This window comes from Drosophila arizonae, chromosome X (genome assembly GCF_054131065.1).
Source record: "Drosophila arizonae isolate 15081-1271.41 chromosome X, UAZ_ARI_1.0, whole genome shotgun sequence".
NCBI lineage: Eukaryota > Metazoa > Arthropoda > Insecta > Diptera > Drosophilidae > Drosophila > Drosophila arizonae.
The window spans coordinates 4,120,900-4,140,297 of NC_142927.1; the positions used below are offsets into that span (position 1 = coordinate 4,120,900).

The 19,398-nt window shown below is 38.5% G+C and overlaps 5 protein-coding genes across 7 annotated transcripts; 3 read left to right on the forward strand and 2 right to left on the reverse strand.

Moving 5' to 3' along the window:
* Window positions 1-93: 93 nt before the first annotated feature.
* Window positions 94-1,358, reverse strand: Rab18 (RAS oncogene family member Rab18). The gene is made up of 3 exons (XM_018015563.2): window positions 1,153-1,358; window positions 527-959; window positions 94-455 (listed from the first exon to the last, which is right to left on the reverse strand). Exons 1-3 carry the CDS (start codon window positions 1,209-1,211, stop codon window positions 354-356), a joined length of 594 nt encoding a protein of 197 aa, XP_017871052.1. The 5' UTR covers window positions 1,212-1,358; the 3' UTR covers window positions 94-353.
* A 22-nt stretch (window positions 1,359-1,380) lies between these two features.
* Window positions 1,381-2,303, forward strand: RpL35 (Ribosomal protein L35). The gene is made up of 3 exons (XM_018015565.2): window positions 1,381-1,521; window positions 1,713-1,849; window positions 1,941-2,303. Exons 1-3 carry the CDS (start codon window positions 1,519-1,521, stop codon window positions 2,170-2,172), a joined length of 372 nt encoding a protein of 123 aa, XP_017871054.1. The 5' UTR covers window positions 1,381-1,518; the 3' UTR covers window positions 2,173-2,303.
* Window positions 2,304-2,448: 145 nt separating this feature from the next.
* On the forward strand, window positions 2,449-4,750 carry LOC108619176 (microtubule-associated protein RP/EB family member 1-like). Of its 2 annotated transcripts, none has more exons than XM_089475582.1 (3): window positions 2,449-3,140; window positions 3,328-3,618; window positions 3,719-4,750. In XM_089475582.1, exons 2-3 carry the CDS (start codon window positions 3,498-3,500, stop codon window positions 4,396-4,398), a joined length of 801 nt encoding a protein of 266 aa, XP_089331708.1. In that variant the 5' UTR covers window positions 2,449-3,140; window positions 3,328-3,497; the 3' UTR covers window positions 4,399-4,750. The 2 variants fall into 2 exon arrangements, with proteins under 2 accessions (XP_089331708.1, XP_089331710.1); XM_089475584.1 differs by having other exon boundaries at window positions 3,481-3,618.
* Window positions 4,751-5,004: 254 nt separating this feature from the next.
* Tre1 (Trapped in endoderm 1) lies at window positions 5,005-14,303 on the reverse strand. 2 transcript variants are annotated; one of them, XM_018015555.2, is made up of 7 exons: window positions 13,865-14,303; window positions 7,565-7,656; window positions 6,394-6,539; window positions 6,226-6,326; window positions 6,020-6,122; window positions 5,427-5,923; window positions 5,005-5,347 (listed from the first exon to the last, which is right to left on the reverse strand). In XM_018015555.2, exons 2-7 carry the CDS (start codon window positions 7,653-7,655, stop codon window positions 5,161-5,163), a joined length of 1,125 nt encoding a protein of 374 aa, XP_017871044.1. In that variant the 5' UTR covers window position 7,656; window positions 13,865-14,303; the 3' UTR covers window positions 5,005-5,160. The 2 variants fall into 2 exon arrangements, with proteins under 2 accessions (XP_017871044.1, XP_089331706.1); XM_089475580.1 differs by lacking the exon at window positions 13,865-14,303 and adding an exon at window positions 9,260-9,407.
* A 1,319-nt stretch (window positions 14,304-15,622) lies between these two features.
* On the forward strand, window positions 15,623-19,329 carry Gr5a (Gustatory receptor 5a). Its single transcript, XM_018015554.2, has 7 exons — window positions 15,623-16,371; window positions 16,464-16,655; window positions 16,859-17,053; window positions 17,138-17,406; window positions 17,468-17,622; window positions 18,840-19,092; window positions 19,189-19,329. Exons 1-7 carry the CDS (start codon window positions 16,206-16,208, stop codon window positions 19,276-19,278), a joined length of 1,320 nt encoding a protein of 439 aa, XP_017871043.1. The 5' UTR covers window positions 15,623-16,205; the 3' UTR covers window positions 19,279-19,329.
* Window positions 19,330-19,398: the final 69 nt, after the last annotated feature.

Sequence of the window (19,398 nt, forward strand, 5' to 3'; positions counted from 1 at the left end):
GATAGAGCGCTTGCGCGACTGGGCTAAAAATAACGGAACCAATTCAGCGCTTTCTATTTTTTGGTATATACAAAAAAAGAAGTCAGTAGCAAATTATTGTTAGCCAATCGCTGCGTTGGTGTATGGGATAATTATATTTACAGTTTAGGTACATATAAACATTTTCGTCGTGTTGCTTACCGAACAGAAGCGGACGTTGCAAAATCGAGGCATTTCATTTTTTGTTTTGGGATATGTTGTAAAGCATTTATACTAAATTGAAATTGATACGTTTAAAATAAATATACTCTACAAATTTAAGAAAATTAATTATCGAAAAGCAGAATGAACCAAGGAAAAGCACAACGCGCACGTCAACAATAACACGTCGATGGGCTTGAGTCTACATCCTGGGTATTGTCAATTGTCATGCCATTCGAAGTATTCCCGTTAACGAAATATTCTGATGAAACAATCTGGAATGGGTTGTCAATATTATCACAAATGAATTTAAAAAGTGTCATAATAATGTCAATAAAAAGCCTACCTTCTCCACAATATCCTTGAACACATCACTAACGAACTGATCACATTTGGCCGATGTTTCGATGAAGAGCGCCCGATGTTTGCGCGCAAATTTACGGCCATCTTCCCGGTCAACGACACGATCCTTATCAATTTTGTTGCCAACCACAATAATGGCTATATTCGGATTATCACTGTAGCTGTCCAGCTCTGCCATCCATGCATCCAGTTTGACCAGTGATTCGCGATTTGTGATGTCATACACCAGTATGGCGCCCAGCGCCTTGCGATAGAAACTGGGTGTTAGACTGCGAAATCTTTCGGCGCCCGCTGTATCCCACAGTGCAACCTTGTAGTCAATGCCATCCACATTCATGATGGCACTCTTAAAGTCCATACCAATTGTGACGTCATGATTGTCATCAAACTTGTTCTCAACGAAACGACGTATCAGGCTGGAATATGCAACAAACGAAAAACAATAGATTCACAATAGATTTGAATGCGAAATAAACAATACACTTGTATGACTAAGTCATAGAAAACGCTTATCTCAGTTTAAGTGTTTACATGTTTACATGTGTGTATGCGTGCGCAGATGAAATACGCAATTGCAAATGTTAATTGGAATTGTGTTAAATTGCTTGCCTGGACTTTCCAACGCCGCTCTCTCCTATGATGAGCAGCTTTATTGCTCTGTCAGCCATGTTTGCGATTTGTCGGGTATATATTTTATTTTATTTTCTTCTTAATAGTTAGTTCATTTACGATTAAACTTAAACTATTAGCGGATTTGCTTGTGCTGTGCGGGGGTCGTGGGCTGGATTTATTGGCGTTGCCACAGTGTCGATTAACAGCAGCGCTCCACACACAACAGTGTTGAGCTATCTATATGCCAGTGCTGTAAAATGGCACAACTGCCATTTGTCAAAATCGTCGTTTGTTTTCATACGATAGCCCTCGTTCGATTGTCCGGCCCTAGTTCTTTCTTTTTTGACGTGACCAGCGAGAAAAATGGTTGGTACCAAGTTTCTGTGAATTATAATTCTTAAAAATAAATAACATCCGTGCATGAAATAACAAAAAAATGTATGAAACAAGAATCAAACTGTGCATACTTTTTGCGTCGAATATTATTTTTTGTGTGTACGCCTTAATAAACCAATTACTAAAGTATTCCACAAATTGTTTTTGTTCTTCTCGCATAGGTGAAGATCAAGTGCTCAGAATTGAGAACGAAGGACAAGAAGGAGCTCACCAAGCAATTGGATGAGCTCAAGAATGAGCTGCTCAATCTGCGTGTGGCTAAGGTCACCGGTGGAGCACCATCCAAGCTGTCCAAGATGTAAGTTGTTCATACCCTCTCCTACTATTCTTTTGAATGTTTGACTAATTTGTGTTCTTTTCCTTGAATTTTTTTTGCTTGCTTCATGCAGCCGCGTTGTCCGCAAGGCCATCGCACGCGTCTACATTGTGATGCACCAGAAGCAGAAGGAGAATCTGCGCAAGGTCTTCAAGAACAAGAAGTACAAGCCTTTGGATCTGCGCAAGAAGAAGACACGCTCCATGCGCAAGGCCCTGTCGCCACGCGATGCCAACCGCAAGACCCTCAAGGAAATCCGCAAGCGTTCCATCTTCCCACAACGCAAATATGCCCTTAAAGCATAGAAAACAAATTATTGAAACTAAATAACCAACAGGCAGCAATAATTTGTTGTTGCCAATTAGTGTGCGCTAAGAATTCTCCTGAAAACAAAAGCAAAAGGAATAAGAATAAAACCATTTTTTTTAAATGTGAACATCCATGTGTATATATATTGTGTTAAGAAACGATAAACCGCGTGTAAATGTGTGTGCCTAAGCTGTTAAAACTTGTTATGCTCCTTCACAAAGCGAAACGAGTATATTGATATTGTGCTAAGTCTTGCTGCCCGTCCGTATGAGCGCGCGCTTTTGAGGCTAGAGATTTGCCATTTGGAATATTGCTCTTATTTGAATATTACTCTTGTCGGATGTCTAGATCATCCCGATGCGCCCAGTAAGGGCGTGGTATATCAAGAATCTGTGTTATTTGTAGTGCTAAAGAATTGAAATTCGGTTAAAATTTTAAAGTCGGCTAAAACTGCATCGATTGAGTTCCTATTAAGATCCTATAACGTTATATAGTAATTTGTAAATATTCTGTAATATGTTAAACACTTCCGATGCTAGAGATTGATATAGTCAGGCCTCAAATTTAAAAATTTGATGTACCATTAACTTGTCCACTAATCAATTGCTAAAACCCGTAAGCATATACCGATAGAAGGGGGCGTGGCAAATCAAAAAATGGAGCCGGTATCGTTTTGATTGTAAATGAGTATTTTGCATCCGGAATCGCCCAAGAGCAACGGTCTTACTTGTCTGTCGTACCGGCATCTTTAGCAACACTGACACCGGGCTAGCTGGTCCTATGATTGGCTGAATCATATTAGTATATGTGTGTGTGTTCCTTTCCCGTAGTCCGCTTTGCGCTGTTAACACTATTTCCAGCAATTTCTGGGAGCTGTCGAAGATTTCACACAGAAACTGACACGAGCTCTGCCATTGCACACATCAAGCGATTTACAATTACAAAAATATTCCACATTACAAAAGTAAGTGATACAAAATTGCAATTGTAAGTATAGAGAGTAATGCCGTAAAGCCAAGTCAAAGTTATATATGCTGCAATTAGTGGCCAAGACACAAGGAGTGCTAATAAATTGCAACCATTTTGGATTAGGGTTAGAGTTGGGACATTTTCCTACTAAAACCTGATCAAACTTGCTTTTCTTCTCATAGACGTATCGCAGTTGGCTCTGCTTTGGTTTGCTTTCACTGGCTTTAGTAATGTAGGAAGCTGTAGTTGGCACAGGTCATTTATTCTCACAACTCGAATACATACGGATCACAACAATACATAAATAAAATAATTTATATATTTCCAATCTAAAGAATCGATCCCAACCAAAATGGCTGTGAACGTGCATTCGACTAATGTATCATCGCAGAATTGGTCGCGCCACGAGATGTTGTCCTGGGTCAACACTCAATTGAAGGCTGAATTCACTAAGATCGAAGAACTATGCACAGGTAAGCGCATTAGTCCTTGGCCAATTTGAATAGGTAGTCGGTATACATATACATATTGGACATTGAGGAAACTTCCGCTTGTGCTTTTTTTTTCTGCCAGGCGCTGCCTATTGCCAATTCATGGACATGCTGTTCCCGAATTCGGTTGCTCTTAAGCGCATCAAGTTTCGTGCCAATCAGGAGCATGAATTCGTGCACAATTTCAAGCTGCTGCAAGCCAGCTTCCAGAAGAAGTCTGTCCATAAGGAAATTCCGATTGAGCGTTTGATCAAGGGACGCTTTCAGGATAACTTTGAGTTCTTGCAATGGTTCCGCAAGTTCTTCAATGCCAACAATAAGGGAAAGGCATACAATGCCCTTGCCGCACGCGATGGCATGTCGATGGGCTTCGGTCCGAGCACTGCTAGCTATTCCAAGAATTCATCTCATAGCGCACGCTCAGTGTATAGCGCTCATCAGGTGCGCACTCGCACTTTCGTTAGCGATGCTCATTTGACATATCGCAAGGAGAAGGGTTCTATCGATGTGCCGGATAACAATATCGATATGCGTACCATTCTTCAAGAGCTGGAACGTGTCGAACAGGATCGCGATATGTATGCATCGAAATTGCGCGATGTCAAGGTCATTTGCGAAGAAAATCAAGAGACTAATCCAGAGGTCGTTCACAAAATACTTGGCATTATCAATGAGGATACTAGCATTGAGACGTTCCCATTTGATGACAAAACTTTCAATGCTGAATTGTTCGATCAACCCAACAATGGCAGGCAGTGCTAAGCTGCCCCCACACATACACAATTACTCACGCACCCAGTCTTTAGTACATACACTCGCATATGCATTCACATACTAGGGGGGTCATCGGTCGCTAATAGGTTCACACACTCATACTTTGGGAACTGCTACATATACAGGGAACATCTGATACTATTTTCAATAATTTGTTACCTTCTCTACATAACCACTACATAAAGAACAATGCTTGCAATGTTCGCGTTCAGTAGGTACTGTCTCAGTTGTTTGACATTACTGCCCCCCATAATAATTCCTAAACATCGTTAAGAGCCAATTTGAAATGGCCATAGGACATCTAACTACTGAACGCGTTCATTCGGCTAATGAGCAGTAATCCATCGTCTTTCAATTATTTATGTGGCCATCTCTAAGCACGCTCTTATTGGAGCTCGCGACAGTAGTGCTGCAATTTTAGCTTATTTCAGCTGCGTGTTTGGCTGGAGTTTCGGCTGCACGGTGCCATCACTATTTCGTCGAGGTAAATCTCTTGTTCTCAGCGCTAAACATTTGAATATTCTGCAGTGTTGTACATTTTAGCTATGTTATAGCTGTCAATATAGTTTTTTTCTCAAATAAATTAAAAATGCGTTATATTATCGTCAATATAATAATCTATGTATATATTTGTTTGTTTTGTTTACTTTGTTTTTCTTAAGCGCTCGAATATATAATTAATTAATTTAAAAAAATTGTATATTTTAATAAGTAGTTAATGTCGTATTGCAAAATTCGAATACAAAAGACTCATACTGAATATGTTTGGCACATTTGGTTAATACTATTCTTCTGAACAGCATGAAACAATGGCGTGCTGCGAATAACGCCCGATAATTCCTTTGAGTTTTTGCTTTGGTGATAGTTTTTACTTGGCATCGGCGATAACGGCTCACCCCAAAATTTGAGTAATGCGAATATCTTGTAGTAGGCGACCCTAAAAATAGAAACGTATGTATGTATGTAAGAAAAAAAAAAAAAAAAAAACATGGCTCGTTCTTTGTGCTGAGTCTTACCTGTAGTTACGATTGCTGGCCGCATAGATAATCGGATTGATGACGCTGGAGGCCCAGGCCATTACAGAGGCAATGATGTGCAGCCAGGGATATGAGGTGTTGCGCTCATCATCCACCACATTGGCCAGCATCAGGGGCAGGAAACAGATGAGGAAGCAAACGAATATGGTGACCATCATCACAGTGAGGCGATTATCCTCGCGCGCTTTGCGAGTGCTCACTGTAGCCACATATGATCCAGATGCTGATCCAGCCGCCTTGGCAGCGGCGGCTGAGGCGCCAATTTGAAAATTGTCATGACTGCGTATCTTCTTCCTCTGATGAAGTACAGTTATATAGATGCAGGAATAGGAGACAAGTATAACCACACAGGGCAGCAGGAAACCAATTATGAACAACGTCTTCTTAATCGATTTGCCATCCTTCTTCAGTATCGTACACGAAAACGTGGTCTCATCCAGGCCCATCTCGCCCCATATGCCCAGAATCGGTGGTAACTGAAATCAGCAGATGGCATATAGTATGGTGTATATACAGTTCAGTGTTTGTATATCTGTACTATTCACATATCTCTAGACTTGTCTGAAAATTACCAGCAACAGAAAGGAAACTGCCCAAACGAAGACCAGCTGCAGCGTTATTAGCCTCGGCTTATAAATCTGTGAATATCGGCTATGGCAGGCGATGAGTATATACCTGATAAATAGAAATTAAACTCGATTAGTTTATCTAAAATAGTTGTAAATCAATTCGAGTCCACATATATAGTTCCCATTCCTATTCGAGATCGAACCCCTACCTATTGAGTGTAATGCCCACCATGCTGAGTAAAGAGACCGCCACATTACCATAGAAGATGACGGGAAAGATCTTGCACAGCGTCGTCCCGAATGTCCAGCTCTGCAATGGATATATAAAAGGATTTAGTTTGGTTTCAATATCAACATAAAATTCGATGTTGACGCACCTCCTGAAAGAACCGAACGGCTGTCAGGGGCAGACTGAAAGAGCAGAATAATAGATCCGATATGCTCAGAGATATGACAAAGGCAGTTGTCGCATGCTCCCGTATCGTCGGACTCTTCAGAAGAGCCAGCAGTGTTATCAGATTGCCTGGAAATTGATTCGTAACGAATGTATTACAGCAAATGTATGAAAGATTGAGAAGAGAAAGAGAGAGAGAGAGTGACAGACGTAAATGGAGAAAAAGGGAGACAGATAGAGATGAAGAATTAGTAAAAAAAGCAATCATGAGAAAGAACGATTACGGTAAGGCGAGAGCAAGGGCAAGGGAAAGACAGAGAGGGATATACCTCTATATTGGTGAGGTGAGATAAAGAGGGAAAATGATAGAGAAAGAGGAAGGGAAAAAGATAGTAGGTGAAAGGCGGAAAGTGAGAGAATGAGACAACGAGATAAGAGAAGAAAGGGAAAGCAAAAGGTAGAGACTGAGAGAGAGACAAGAGAAAATCAGAAAAAAGACAGTTGAGAGAGAGAGAGGGCCAATTTACTGTCACTCTTCTTCTTCTCTGTACAGTTAAGTCGTTATAAACATTTTAGACATATAATTGAATATCTACATATACATATGTATATGTGCATATTATATATACCTTTCACATATTTATTTTATAGATTATACATATTTATGCTCTTTGACTAAGAAATCGTATTTTTACTATAGGGTGACCAAACAATAGTGCTATTACTTGCGATAACCATATACCAGAAACCAGTTAATTTATCGATGATGTTTATAATTTCAAATCTTCGATAGAAATGTGCTTTTGGATTATGAATCGTCTTGGGCCCGACTAATGAATGGAAATTCCGAACTGCCGACTCTGTTGACCGGCAGTAATTTATGCATCATCTCAGTCATCTAACGATAAGCATTTAGCATTATCATGTGAATGAATTGTCGTTCTCCGATTATAGTATCAAATGGCATAAATGTAACTTTCCGATACGACCAGAAATTACGTAATATCGTCGAGCACTCTTTGTTTTATAGCGATTTCCTTTGCTATGACTGCTTGTGCTCGCTCAATCAGTCAGTCGACCAAGCAATCAGTCAATCAATATATTTTATATTTTAAATGTAACTGACTGAGAAGCGTTCTCCAATCTCCACTTACCAAACACGCCGATGGTCACAAATACGCAGGCACAGATGGCAGCGAAAAGCGTTGCGGAATGCGGGTATATCGACTGAGTGGGGGCATCCATGCTGCAAAGCGGAACGCAAAAACACACATTTATTAATTATGATTATTATTATTATTTTATTATTAGCTAATTTTGGAATTTACAATAAAATGCGCTAATCATATGTATAAATACCATGTATAAATATGTACTTATATATTTATATATATATATATATGGAGATCAGTTGAGTATCTGTTCGATCAATATTTCTTTGAGGCTAAGGCGAGTGTGTTCGACTATAGTATACCCTAGCTCTTGTCAGTTTTGCACTCTATATTCATATCTATATATTATTTCATGTGGGATTTGATTGGTTGAAAGCTTATGGATCATTAAAATCAATCTTGATCTAGGCGTCATATAGTAGGATCTACACGAATTAGTCTCTAATAGGTTCTCAGATGGACAGACAGGGATAGCTCGACTTCCTGTTGAATACTACATACTACCTATTGTATATAGTTTATGGGATCCCGCAATAAATTCCCAACTATCATAAAAACCCAAAGTCATTCCAGATTTCATCTTCCTCATTCAGTTAGTTTTTATGCCCAACAGTCTATAGTTGTTTCGTTTTTAGCTCCTGATAAATATAAAAAACAAAAAATGTTCTAATTGTCGGATTTACAATTTTTCATTTCCTGTTTTCTTTTCGTATTACGTTAAGTGTTATCATTCACATTTCGCTGTAAGTGAAAATGTTGTAAAATCATCCAAATTACAGGCGCTATCAGCAGCCAAATGGGGAGTACGCATATCTGTATAAAGTATATACAATTTTTACGACCAATTCAAGTTTCTTTTGTGAAATTATCAAAAGCAAAAAAGATAAGCTCCAATGCAGAGGTCAAAAGTAAGGAAAATACTCCGAGCTAAGGAGATACTAGGTTAGGTAGCATAGGGAATCAATTAAAAGTAAGAACTTGAAGGTGAAGATAAAGAAAGAAAATCGTAAAAACAATAGAAATACATATAACATCCGAGGAAGACTAAATATATATTGCTAAGATCAATTAAAAAAAAAAAAAAAAAAAAAAAATTAGGCGATACTTTTGAAGCTTCTTATCTTCTTACTTCTTACACTATTTTTCAGTGTTAAAAACGTATTCGTAATAAATATACAACGGTATTCTCTCTTTGAGGAAAAGCACTATAAGAAGACAAACAATCAAAATCAAATTCTTAAAATTTTAAAATGATTTTTTTAAATCAGTAAGTAAAGAAAATGTTTAATAAAATTTAAAAACCCTTTTTTTTTTTTTTTGCATCATGAGAAAAACATTGCTTATATTTTTAGCTTATACAACAGAACAACCAGGAAAGTAAAACACTCCAAGAAAGGTGGATAAAAATAAGTTTTTTTTTTATTACAGATCGATTTAGAAATGCTTAACAAAAACCAAATTTACTCCCGTTGAACAGTGTTTAAAATCTTTTATATTCTAGAAATCAGTGAAGCGCATTGGATAGATTAAATCTATCTAAGAGAGACAATATTTACATTTAAAACTTATATTCATTTGTAAACTGTATATTTCCATTGGATACAACACTGCTTTCTTTTGTTTTGAAACACAAATTGAAATAACAAGCAAGAGCACATTGTCAAACATCTCGTATACCTTCCAAATTTTCAAGTTAGTTTCTATTTCAATAGAAAAATAAACACAGTTGTTTCTTCTGTGCGAGTTTTCGGAATTTTAGACTCTAACACATGTTGCAAGAACTTGAACCGAACTTTGCGACGCGATCCTCCACAACGAAATGTTGAACCCAAAATACAAGAAAAAAGAAATAATAAATAAAAGAGAGAATTTATCATTACAGAGCGGGAGTGTATGTGGGAGAGAGAGAGAGAGAGAGAGAGGGAGAGTGAGAGAGACAGAGCAATGAAAATAAAATTTTCAATTAAGCTCTGTTTGTTTTTCGTATTGTGACAGTTTTCGTTGTTGTGGGTAGTTTTGTTGTCTCCCTGCATACCCTGTAACATAATGCCAAAACAGGGGATATTCGTTTGGAGAGAAAGTGAATAGACATAAATAGTTTTTAAAGCTTTTCATGTCTGATATCGATTTGAATATCGTTAATGAATATCCCTAATGTGAGTTTCTTAGTTGTTCCTTGAAGGACTATTAGAGATTAGTGCGCTTATTTAGCAAGAAACTATGTGACTTTATATAGATTTATCGATAAAAATCGATTTTTTAATGACTTGTACAATATGAACTTCAATGATATGATTGTAAAATATTTAGACTAAATATATTTAGTTCAATAACTCTTTTCATATTCATAGAAACTCGATAGGTATATGGCCAATGGTATAGAAGTACTATTTCTACTTCCAAAGATCAACGAAATCATTGCCTAGGGTATTTGCCAGTCGTTCCACCTGTCCACTCGGTTAGAGATTTTTTCTGTATGCAGCTGAAGAGATAACAAGAAGTGGCAGGTCGGACGCAGCGTTTCAACTGTTTTGCATAGAAACAATTTCATTTATTTAATGCCTGCCCGTCCATTCCCGGCCTGGGACTGGGCCTGGGCCTGAGAGGCTTTTTATTTGTATTTGAATCGCTTGAATTAAAAAGCGCCTTGTTACGCATTTAACGCGATTTCCGGTGACTCTTTGCCCCAACCATCATTGAGTGGTTCAGCCCCTCATCCTCCTCATCCATCTTCTTCTCCTCCTCCTCCTACTCCACCTCCCTTTCCATACATTCTTTCTCCCCCGCTAGCTAAATTGTGGTTCAGTTTCCATCAGCGTTCTTTTTTTCGGCATTCTCTCTGTGTCGAGCTCTTTTGGGGTAAACTATGCGGCCCGCTTTCATGCATGATCCAACATGTGTGTGCGGGTGTGCGTGTGTGTTGTGTGTGTGCTCTTCTTCCTCTCCTTGAGCTATGCATTGTTGTCTTTCCCATCGCCCTAGCGAAGGGCATTATGAATATGTCAACAAAATGCGTAAGGCTCTGATAAGAAGTCTATTGACTATTTCTCATATGCAAATGTATGTATATTCCTGTTATCTGATATCTACAGACAGTTATATATCTTTGAGTGTGAGCTCTTACTAGTTTCTGTTAGGGTTTTCTTAAATTACCTTACGATTATAACACATACCTACATCAGGATTATGATTATACATATGATATGTACATATGTATATTCCTGATTCGTATCTATTGTATACATTCTTGATCCATAACTATATATTCATATCTATGTAAATTTCTAAAGAAATCTTTTCTATTGGATCCGTCTTTGTGGATCTGTCTCAGATCATTTTGCGATAGTCAAAATTTACATATAAATATCATATAAGTTTTATGGGAACCATTAATTTAACAGTAGATCATTTTTCATCTTAATAAGAAATAATTTTTGATTTCTTGACATTGCCTTATAAATGTTTATGAGTTTTATTTTGTAAGTCCAACAAAAACAAATCTTAAATAAAATAAGATATTGCTATATATGTATATAGTTAATTTACTCCCTTTACTAATTTATATAGGGTATTTTAGCTTCGGCCTCAACTTCTGCTTTTACTTAAAAACGTCTTTGGATATAAAACACAAATTGAAATCTGGATATGCACAATATATGCAGCCAGCTGTGCGTGTGAGTGTGTATGGGTACAGTGTTGCCGAAACTTTTTCAGCAAAAGTAGCAAAATCGAAGGCTGAAAGTAGCTAAAAGTAGCCAACTTTCTTCTAAAATAGCTGAAAAAGTAGCAAAAAAGAAAACAGTGCCGTTTTTTTTTATAAAAAGTCAACTTTATTAATTTAATTATTATAATATCTCATCTATGACCACCAACTCGTCATTTTCACCATTGTCGCTTTTATAATTTGCCTTTTTAAGGTAGTTGGGTGGAACGCTATACTCATAGCATAAATAATAAAATCAAATTTTCGATAATTCTAGATAAAAAAGTTATCGGATGAGTTATCGAAAAAATATGATGCATGCCAAATTTCAGCTACGATGATTCCTTCTGCCCGTTACATATTTTTTCACAAAACCATTATACCCTGATTTCCCATTTTCAATGGGTTCAGGGTATAAAAACTGATAAGAAATGAATTTTGCATAACATTTCAGAAAGCTTACCTATTATATATATATATTTGAAAATAGCCAGATTTGTAGCTAATAGCTGCTTGAAAATTTGTGTAGCAATCGGACTCAAGAAGTAGCCAGATCTAGCTACAAAATAGCTGATTCGGCAACACTGTATGGGTATGCTTCCCCCAACTAACTCCCCCATTCGCATAATGTTGGGCCACTGATATTAGAGATAAGCTGGATCATTTATGCAAGAAAGAAATATATGTATATACACATGTATATATGTATGTGTATGTATATACATGTACTATATATACACACATATATACGTATATGTATATATGTATATATATATCAGATAATTCACTTGAAAAGAGGGTCGGTTTATATGGTGGGCATAATCATATGCATATGCTAGGGGCAAAAAGTGTTGTAGGGATCCCCTGCAAGGCAGCGAGGGTCGCTCCATAAGTAGGCCATAAATCAATGCCATTTAAAGTCAATTAACACGAAATATGATTTGTCTTATATACAAACGAATATGAACTTTAAACTAAGCTACTAGGTAATTTATATGCATAAAGAGTTATGGAGCTATAGATGAACTTTTCTATATAAATCTTCGTTCCGTTGTGAAATGACAAGTTGCCTAAGCTAATCAGATAGAATTTTTATATTCAACAAACTTCTCTTTAGATGAGGCTATATGTATAAGCTATAATTAGCTTGATCGGCATAACATATAGGAATGGAATCTCTTTTTGACTTCGAGTGATTTGTAATAATTTGAAGGGAAACAAAATGGATATTCATGCATAAATACAGTTTTTTACTTTTCGAACACACCTCGATATAGTTTCGTTACTTTTAGAGCCACCCAATTTTGCTTCTTGCTTAAGAGTTCCATGTCATAAATTTGTTCTTTATTATTGATTTAATGACATATTTTATAAGATATATTCGAGTTCGAATTCGATGTAACACTTGAGTAGTTGATACAATACTAAAAGCAAATACATACATATACAAAATTATGTGAAGAGAAAATTATGTGAAAAAAGTTTCAGCATTTTCTTATTTGTTTATGGGCTTCTCCCTCTTTCATTATTATTTATTTATTCGAATGTAGCACAAATGAAATATATGCAACTCAAATTAAGACAGCATTTTCGGCTGACTAATCAAAACGCAAACCCGAATGGAATTGCATACAGGTTCAAGCAAGTGATTAGCGTGATAATAAATAAATACATGTACATATATGTATGTATATGCAAATGTATGTGTACACATTATATAAATATTATTATATTATGATAATGAAATTAACACCAAAAAACACATTGAGATTGTGGCCAGAGTATTTTTTCTCTTCTCTAAATTGAAATAGGCTGAGCTTCAAATGCGTTCGGCGAAGATAAAAATTTATATATATTTTTATATTTATATAAAAAAAGCTGTTTCCGTCTAAATAACAACAAAAAAAAAAAAAGAGAGAGAGAAAAATATTGTATGAATCATTCAGCTGCCGTTGGTTTGGTCAAAGCCAAGCCCAGACGGTGAGCGCGGGGTTAAACGAAGAAACAACAACAATAGCAGCAGCAGCGGCAGAAGATGACAATGAATCGGCGACACAAGCTGTTGGCTATGAAACTAATTGCAGGAACTGCAGCAATAACAACAACAACAACAACAACAACAAAGAAACCAAAGTAAATAAGCGAAAATTGGGAAAGAATAAAACAAAAATGCGCAGATGAATGTGAATTCATTTTGGTTGAGCTCGATAAAAAGTCGTATAGGTGTTTGTGTGTGTATGTGTGTGACAGTTGCTGCAGATGTGCGTGTGTGTGCAATGACTGATGCTGAACTGTGCGCGCAAGCGAGAGAAGGGAGGGCAGATGAATTATTATTGTTGTTGTTGTGCAGGCGAACAGCCGTTGAATCTTTATCATGGCAGCAGCGGCAACAGGAACAACAACAACAACAACAACACAGCTGCTGTTGAGTGTTTCAAATTATATTTTAAAGCCACATATGCACACACACACATACCCAGGCGCGCACACGCATACGCGCAAACAGACACTTGCGCACACACACAAGCATGCTTAACAGTAGCTATTACACATTTATTAACTGTTCAAGTTCGGCTTACCCGCTGAGATATTTTGTTTTTTTGGTTGTTGAAAGGTAGCTGGGAAATTTGTCGAAAGGATTTGAGTTTCGCGATTGCGCCACTATTGATAATTAGTATATTTCGTTTGCATTTTGCTGAATGCACTGGCTACAATTTGGCCAATAGCTTAAATCACAACTTTAAAAAAAGAAAACAAATCAAAAAACAATTTGATTTGAGGTATTATGGCAAATTATTAGCACGTCTGAACGCAGGTGGGCCAGGCATTGTGCTGCTCACTTAAATGTACACACGATCTTCTTCTTTTCTATAGCAAATAACGGTATGCCACTTGTCAACAAACGAAGTTCGATATTTTTTTATTTCGATTTTAAATTCTGTGCTTAAGCGTAGGAGAAAAACAACACACACGTCCGAATCTAGCGGCGCAACAACAACAAATGATGTAGCGGGCAGTTCATGTTAAGCTGCTGTTGCTGTTGTTCTCAAATGATACTGTTATGCACATAAGGTGCGATCGATAATTAACAGTAGGGTGACCAGTTGGCTTTAAAATGGACAAAGACATAAAATCGACTGTTTCAGCCAAGATTCAAATGTTAACGGCCCAAAGAAATTATTTCTCACAAACTTGAAAATAAATAAATAAATACAACTATTTGCAGTTGCACAGCACGCAAAATGCCAATTTGAAAGTCAAGAAATGAATTACGCTCACCGGAAACGGAAATCAACTTACACTTAAACTTCCATTTGAATGCTAACAAAATTAAATAAATATTATTGTATAATAATAAATACCAAAATAATATTTCTATTGGCCATCGCAGTTAGAGCATTTTAACTCTGGCAGTTTCAAAACTCAATCAATAGCTCGAATCATATCATAAAGTCGTATACACATTGATATGTCAAGCAATTTTACTTTTTCCTAAATTTACTTAATCAACTTCACTTACTTAAGTGATAAACACATTAGTATATAGCAATGTGTACACACATACACATTTACTTATATCAGGTTCGGATGTGTGTCGCAGCTCCAAACACGTTTCCACCTAATTGAATCTATTATAAGTGTTGATGCAACAAGTTTGCCTTTAGCCGTTTGCCCGTTTGCCTGTTGATCCGTTACAGTTTTTAAACAAGCATCCGCATCCAGTACAAAAAAATTAAATACAAAAATAAAATGACAAAAGTCACATTTTTATTTATGGGACCAAATCTTGTTCGAGATCCAGATTTTTACTAAGAAAAAGTGAAACCCGGAATCCAGACAATATATCATTTAGTCGACCCACTTTCATTATCATTTTGTTGTCGTTGTTTGCGCTCTTAAAACATAAATAGCTAATTAGCTTAAAGAGATTTACTTAACGCACAATCCAAATACACATCACAGATTACAAAATTAGCAATTATTTTTTTTTAGATATATGTCTTAATAAGGCACATATATATATATATATTTATAAGGTATATATATTTATATATATTATTAATGCATTGAAATGGTGTTTGCTTTCTGCACTAAGCGAAATTAAGTACATAAGTTTTAAGAAGAAGGCACTTGTTCTGCAAAAAATATGAAATACATTCATTCAATGTATATTTGAGGAATATATTATGTATTGTAACAAATAGAGTGTATATATATATATATAGCAAGCCGAAGGCTTCAGTATGCAGTGCTTTACTTTAAATTAGTTTTAATTTTATGTCAACTCTAATTTCTCATTCAATAAAAAAATTACTTATAAATATTTAAAATAAAAATATTGAACAAGCTCAGCAAGTATTTTTATGTAAATAATTTAAATGAATATATTTTATAAAATTTTTTCTAGCAGTGTAGTCTTTATATCGGAGGGCAGGCACTTTCGCTATCATAGATCGTTTAGACCATAACCTTTGACATTTTGCACTAGGCACGCCATAATCTCTTAGCCCGAATTCATTTCGCATTATTTTACCATTTATGCACTGTGGACCAAATCAATCAACGGTCGCTCAAAATATCTTTTAACTCGGTTCTTGACAGCTCACAACATTTTTTTTTACATTTGATTAATTTCTTTTCCTCAATTTGCAATTCATAAATGCAAATAACTGGCACCGTTTGCAAGTCACTGTACAGTTGTATAATAAATGGCATTATTTGTAGCTTATCCGTTTCCTGTAGGAATCGTTCCACAGTGCTGGCAATTTAAAGCACATTAGTGCCGAGCGTGTGCCGATAAAAATTAACTGCGATAGCAATCAATCGGATGATCGCCCACACCCGCTCGCCGCATGCAAAAATTTGAAAATTGTCCCACCGCTGACAAAGTACCGCAATAAACGGAAGGCGCGCGCATTCATGTGGCCTGTTCAAATAAGCAAACAACGTCGCCGGCGGCAACAGCAACTGCAACAACACGGCCGCGCCTTGCTCAAACGTGTGGAGCAGCGTCAGCGATGGGCGTGGCAGGCAACAAACAGGAGTGATTTGCATGATGGCAGCTTTCATGTAGCAATCTCGCCAGGTGAGCGAATGAATGAAATGAAAATGCCTCATTTGTTGCGTCCCATTCACATCCCTGTCCCCTTCCCCACTCCAACGTCCACCATTTTGCAGTGCTTGTCATCGCTCAGTGCTTTGGTCTGATGCCCGTCTGCGGCGTGCGGGCGGCAACGTCGCGCGGCCTCTCCTTCAGCCGTCGCAGCTGGCGCACCTGCTACAGTCTGCTCTACATTGGCGCCATCTCTTTCGATGCGCTGTTCGCTGTCAATTTCGCGCTGCATGGCGGTCTGGATATGCGCAGTGTGGGTGGGTAACATTGCATAACTGTGCACGAGCAGCCGGTGAGAATGGGGTATGCTGGTTTTTAGCTTTTGTTTGTAACATACGGCGGGAATCAATTGAGATGTCAAAGGTTTTACCCGATATGATTAGATGTTGCATATAAAAGACTACCCCGTTCTGCAGCGGTTTCTAGGGTATCTCAGCGATAACTACTTTCTTTCTTGCAGAGCCAATTGTCTTCAATGGCAGCATCCTGTGGGCCAGCTACCAATTCCTGCAATTGGCCCGCCAATGGCCCCAGCTTATGCGGCGCTGGGCGAGAGTGGAGAGTCACCTGCCGCCCTACGCCAGCTGGAAGGAACGCGAGCAACTGGCTCGGCGCATACACAGCGTGGCGTCTGTTCTACTCTCGCTGTCGCTCAGTTGAGTAACGAGATTGTGAAGTGGTTATCTAATCATTGAGAATCTCAATGACTCTTTATCTCTGTCCTTCCCTTTCCTTGCAGTGGAACACCTGTTGAGCATCATCTCGTCTGTTTATCATAAAGTCTGCCCACTGCGCCAGGATCCAGTCGAGTCGTACCTCTATGCGGTCGCCGTCCAGTTCTTTCATGTCTTTCCCTATAGCAATTGGCTTGGCTGGCTGGGCAAGCTACTGAATGTGCTGCTCACCTTTGGCTGGAATTACATCGATCTGTTCGTCATCCTCGTGAGCATCGGCCTGAGTCATCTGCTCACACGACTCACACGTCAACTGCAGCAGCTGGTGGAGCGAGTGAGTCCGACGCTTCCATTATAGAGCGCCATATCCTTAGCCCCATTGGCCCCCATTGCAGCCCATGCCCGAGAAGTTCTGGACATATGTTCGCACACGCTATCGGTCGATTGTGGAGCTCATCTATGACGTGGACGATGCCATCTCCGGCATTACGTTCATATCGTTCGGCTCCAATGTGTACTTCATCTGCCTGCAGCTCCTGAAGAGCATCAAGTGAGTGCTAGCTTCCATTTGCTCTCCTTTACTTCATGCTCTAGTCTAGCTTGCTCTTAGTTTAGCTTTAACACAAGATCTTTAGATCATCTTCACTTGTTTTTTATATATTCATATATATATTCAATATTTCTCAATTTGCGTTTCCACGTTTTTCCCTTTGTCTCACTAATTTAGTTTCTTTGCCTTTCCTCATATCTTGTTCGTTTCTGTTTTTCTTCTACTACTACAATTCTCTCTGCTATTTTTCTTATTTCTTTCTCGTCGTTTTCTCTTCACACTTTGTACTCTCTGCATCTGTCTTTCTCCTATATCTGACTTTATATTTCTATTTATGCATATATCTCTAGCTTCCTCTTTTTCTTTATATATCCATCTATTTATCTCTCTATATTTCTAGAGAGATGCTACCTATGCTAGTGTCCCTCTCCGCAGTTCATTCTCTCTATGTCTCTCTTTCTCTTCTTGTCTTCGTAGTTCTTTCTGTCTATTTCTCTCTTTCTCTTCTTGTCTTTGTGTCTACGTCTCTCCCTCTCACTCGACGGGTCTACATCTCTTCTTCTTTTCCTATCTCTTTCGCTCTCCCCATATCTCCTATGTCTCTCCTGCTCTGGCTATCTCTCACATTGTCTCTAGCAACTTCTATCTATCATCTTCTTCAAATCTTTAATTCCCATTCTATCCTTACCATCCCTCCATATTTTCTTTCTCCCCCCCCCCCCCTCTCTCTCTCTCTCTCTCTCTCTCTCTCTCTCTCTCTCTCTCTCTCTCTCTCTCTCTCTGTATCCTTATCTATCTCTTGGTCCTCTTGGATTCATTGTTTCTCTCTTCTTCTTTTCTTCTGGTAATATATTTTCTCTCTCTCTATTTCTCTCTGTACTTTATATATGCATTATTTCCTTCTTATATATGTATACCCTTCATTCCCTCCATCTATTGCTTCCTTCCACATGTCTTTCTATCTCCCATTTCTAGCCACCTTCCTCCCGCGTGCACTCCCCTCTCGCCCTCCCTCTCATGTGTTTGCTTTCTCTATCTTTACGTAAATGTTTTCCCATAACTAATCTTGACTCCTAGTCAGTGATTAGCATACAAACTATCTGATAACTGTTTGCTTACAATAATTTTCACTTTCTTTCACATGCCTCCACCCCCTTCTCTCCCTCGCCCTCCCCCACTCCCACTCCCTCTCTCGCTCTCATATGGTCCTCCTTAAGCGAAATGCCATCGACCATGCACGCCGTTTACTTTTACTTCTCGCTCGCATTTCTGATTGGCCGCTCGCTGTCGGTTCTGCTGTTCGTGTCGGCGGTGCACGAGCGGGCGCGCGATCCGCTGCGTCTGCTGCAGCTGGTGCCGCCGTCGGGCTATCTGAGCGAGGTCCAGCGCCTGGCCAACGAGCTGTCCAGCGATAATGTGTCGCTGAGCGGCCTCCGGTTTTTCAACGTCACCAGGAAGCTCTGTCTGACTGTGAGTGTGGAGTTCGCTCGCCAGCGAGCCACCTGCGTTTCTTCGTCTTCTTGTCTTTCATTTATTTATTTATTTTTTAATCTGAACCGCCGCCAGGTCGCTGGCAGCATAGTCACCTACGAGCTGGTGCTCATACAGTTTCACGAGGATGAAAAGAGCTGGGACTGCCAGGCGGGCAAACAATAAGCCAATACACACATGCTACACTGCGCTACATGGTTCGCCGAGACGATCAACCAGTTTGGCCTGCTAACTGGCTGTCTGTCTGTCTGTCTGTCTGACTGGCTGACTGCTTGCTCTGCTTGT

Excerpts from the sequence above, each read along its gene's own strand:
- Rab18 (XM_018015563.2), bottom strand. The coding sequence starts at position 1,211 with ATGGCTGACAGAGCAATAAAGCTGCTCATCATAGGAGAGAGCGGCGTT. Across the intron at positions 960-1,152 it reads AGCGGCGTTGGAAAGTCCAG|CCTGATACGTCGTTTCGTTG; the intron begins GCAAGCAATTTA and ends TGCATATTCCAG. Across the intron at positions 456-526 it reads TCAAGGATATTGTGGAGAAG|ATTGTTTCATCAGAATATTT; the intron begins GTAGGCTTTTTA and ends AACCCATTCCAG.
- RpL35 (XM_018015565.2), top strand. Across the intron at positions 1,850-1,940 it reads CCATCCAAGCTGTCCAAGAT|CCGCGTTGTCCGCAAGGCCA; the intron begins GTAAGTTGTTCA and ends TGCTTCATGCAG.
- LOC108619176 (XM_089475582.1), top strand. The coding sequence starts at position 3,498 with ATGGCTGTGAACGTGCATTCGACTAATGTATCATCGCAGAATTGGTCG. Across the intron at positions 3,619-3,718 it reads GATCGAAGAACTATGCACAG|GCGCTGCCTATTGCCAATTC; the intron begins GTAAGCGCATTA and ends TTTTTCTGCCAG.
- Tre1 (XM_018015555.2), bottom strand. The coding sequence starts at position 7,655 with ATGGATGCCCCCACTCAGTCGATATACCCGCATTCCGCAACGCTTTTC. Across the intron at positions 5,924-6,019 it reads CAGTTTCCTTTCTGTTGCTG|TTACCACCGATTCTGGGCAT; the intron begins GTAATTTTCAGA and ends TGCTGATTTCAG. Across the intron at positions 5,348-5,426 it reads GCCAGCAATCGTAACTACAG|GGTCGCCTACTACAAGATAT; the intron begins GTAAGACTCAGC and ends TTCTATTTTTAG.
- Gr5a (XM_018015554.2), top strand. The coding sequence starts at position 16,206 with ATGTGGCCTGTTCAAATAAGCAAACAACGTCGCCGGCGGCAACAGCAA. Across the intron at positions 16,656-16,858 it reads TCTGGATATGCGCAGTGTGG|AGCCAATTGTCTTCAATGGC; the intron begins GTGGGTAACATT and ends TCTTTCTTGCAG. Across the intron at positions 17,054-17,137 it reads TCTACTCTCGCTGTCGCTCA|TGGAACACCTGTTGAGCATC; the intron begins GTTGAGTAACGA and ends CTTTCCTTGCAG.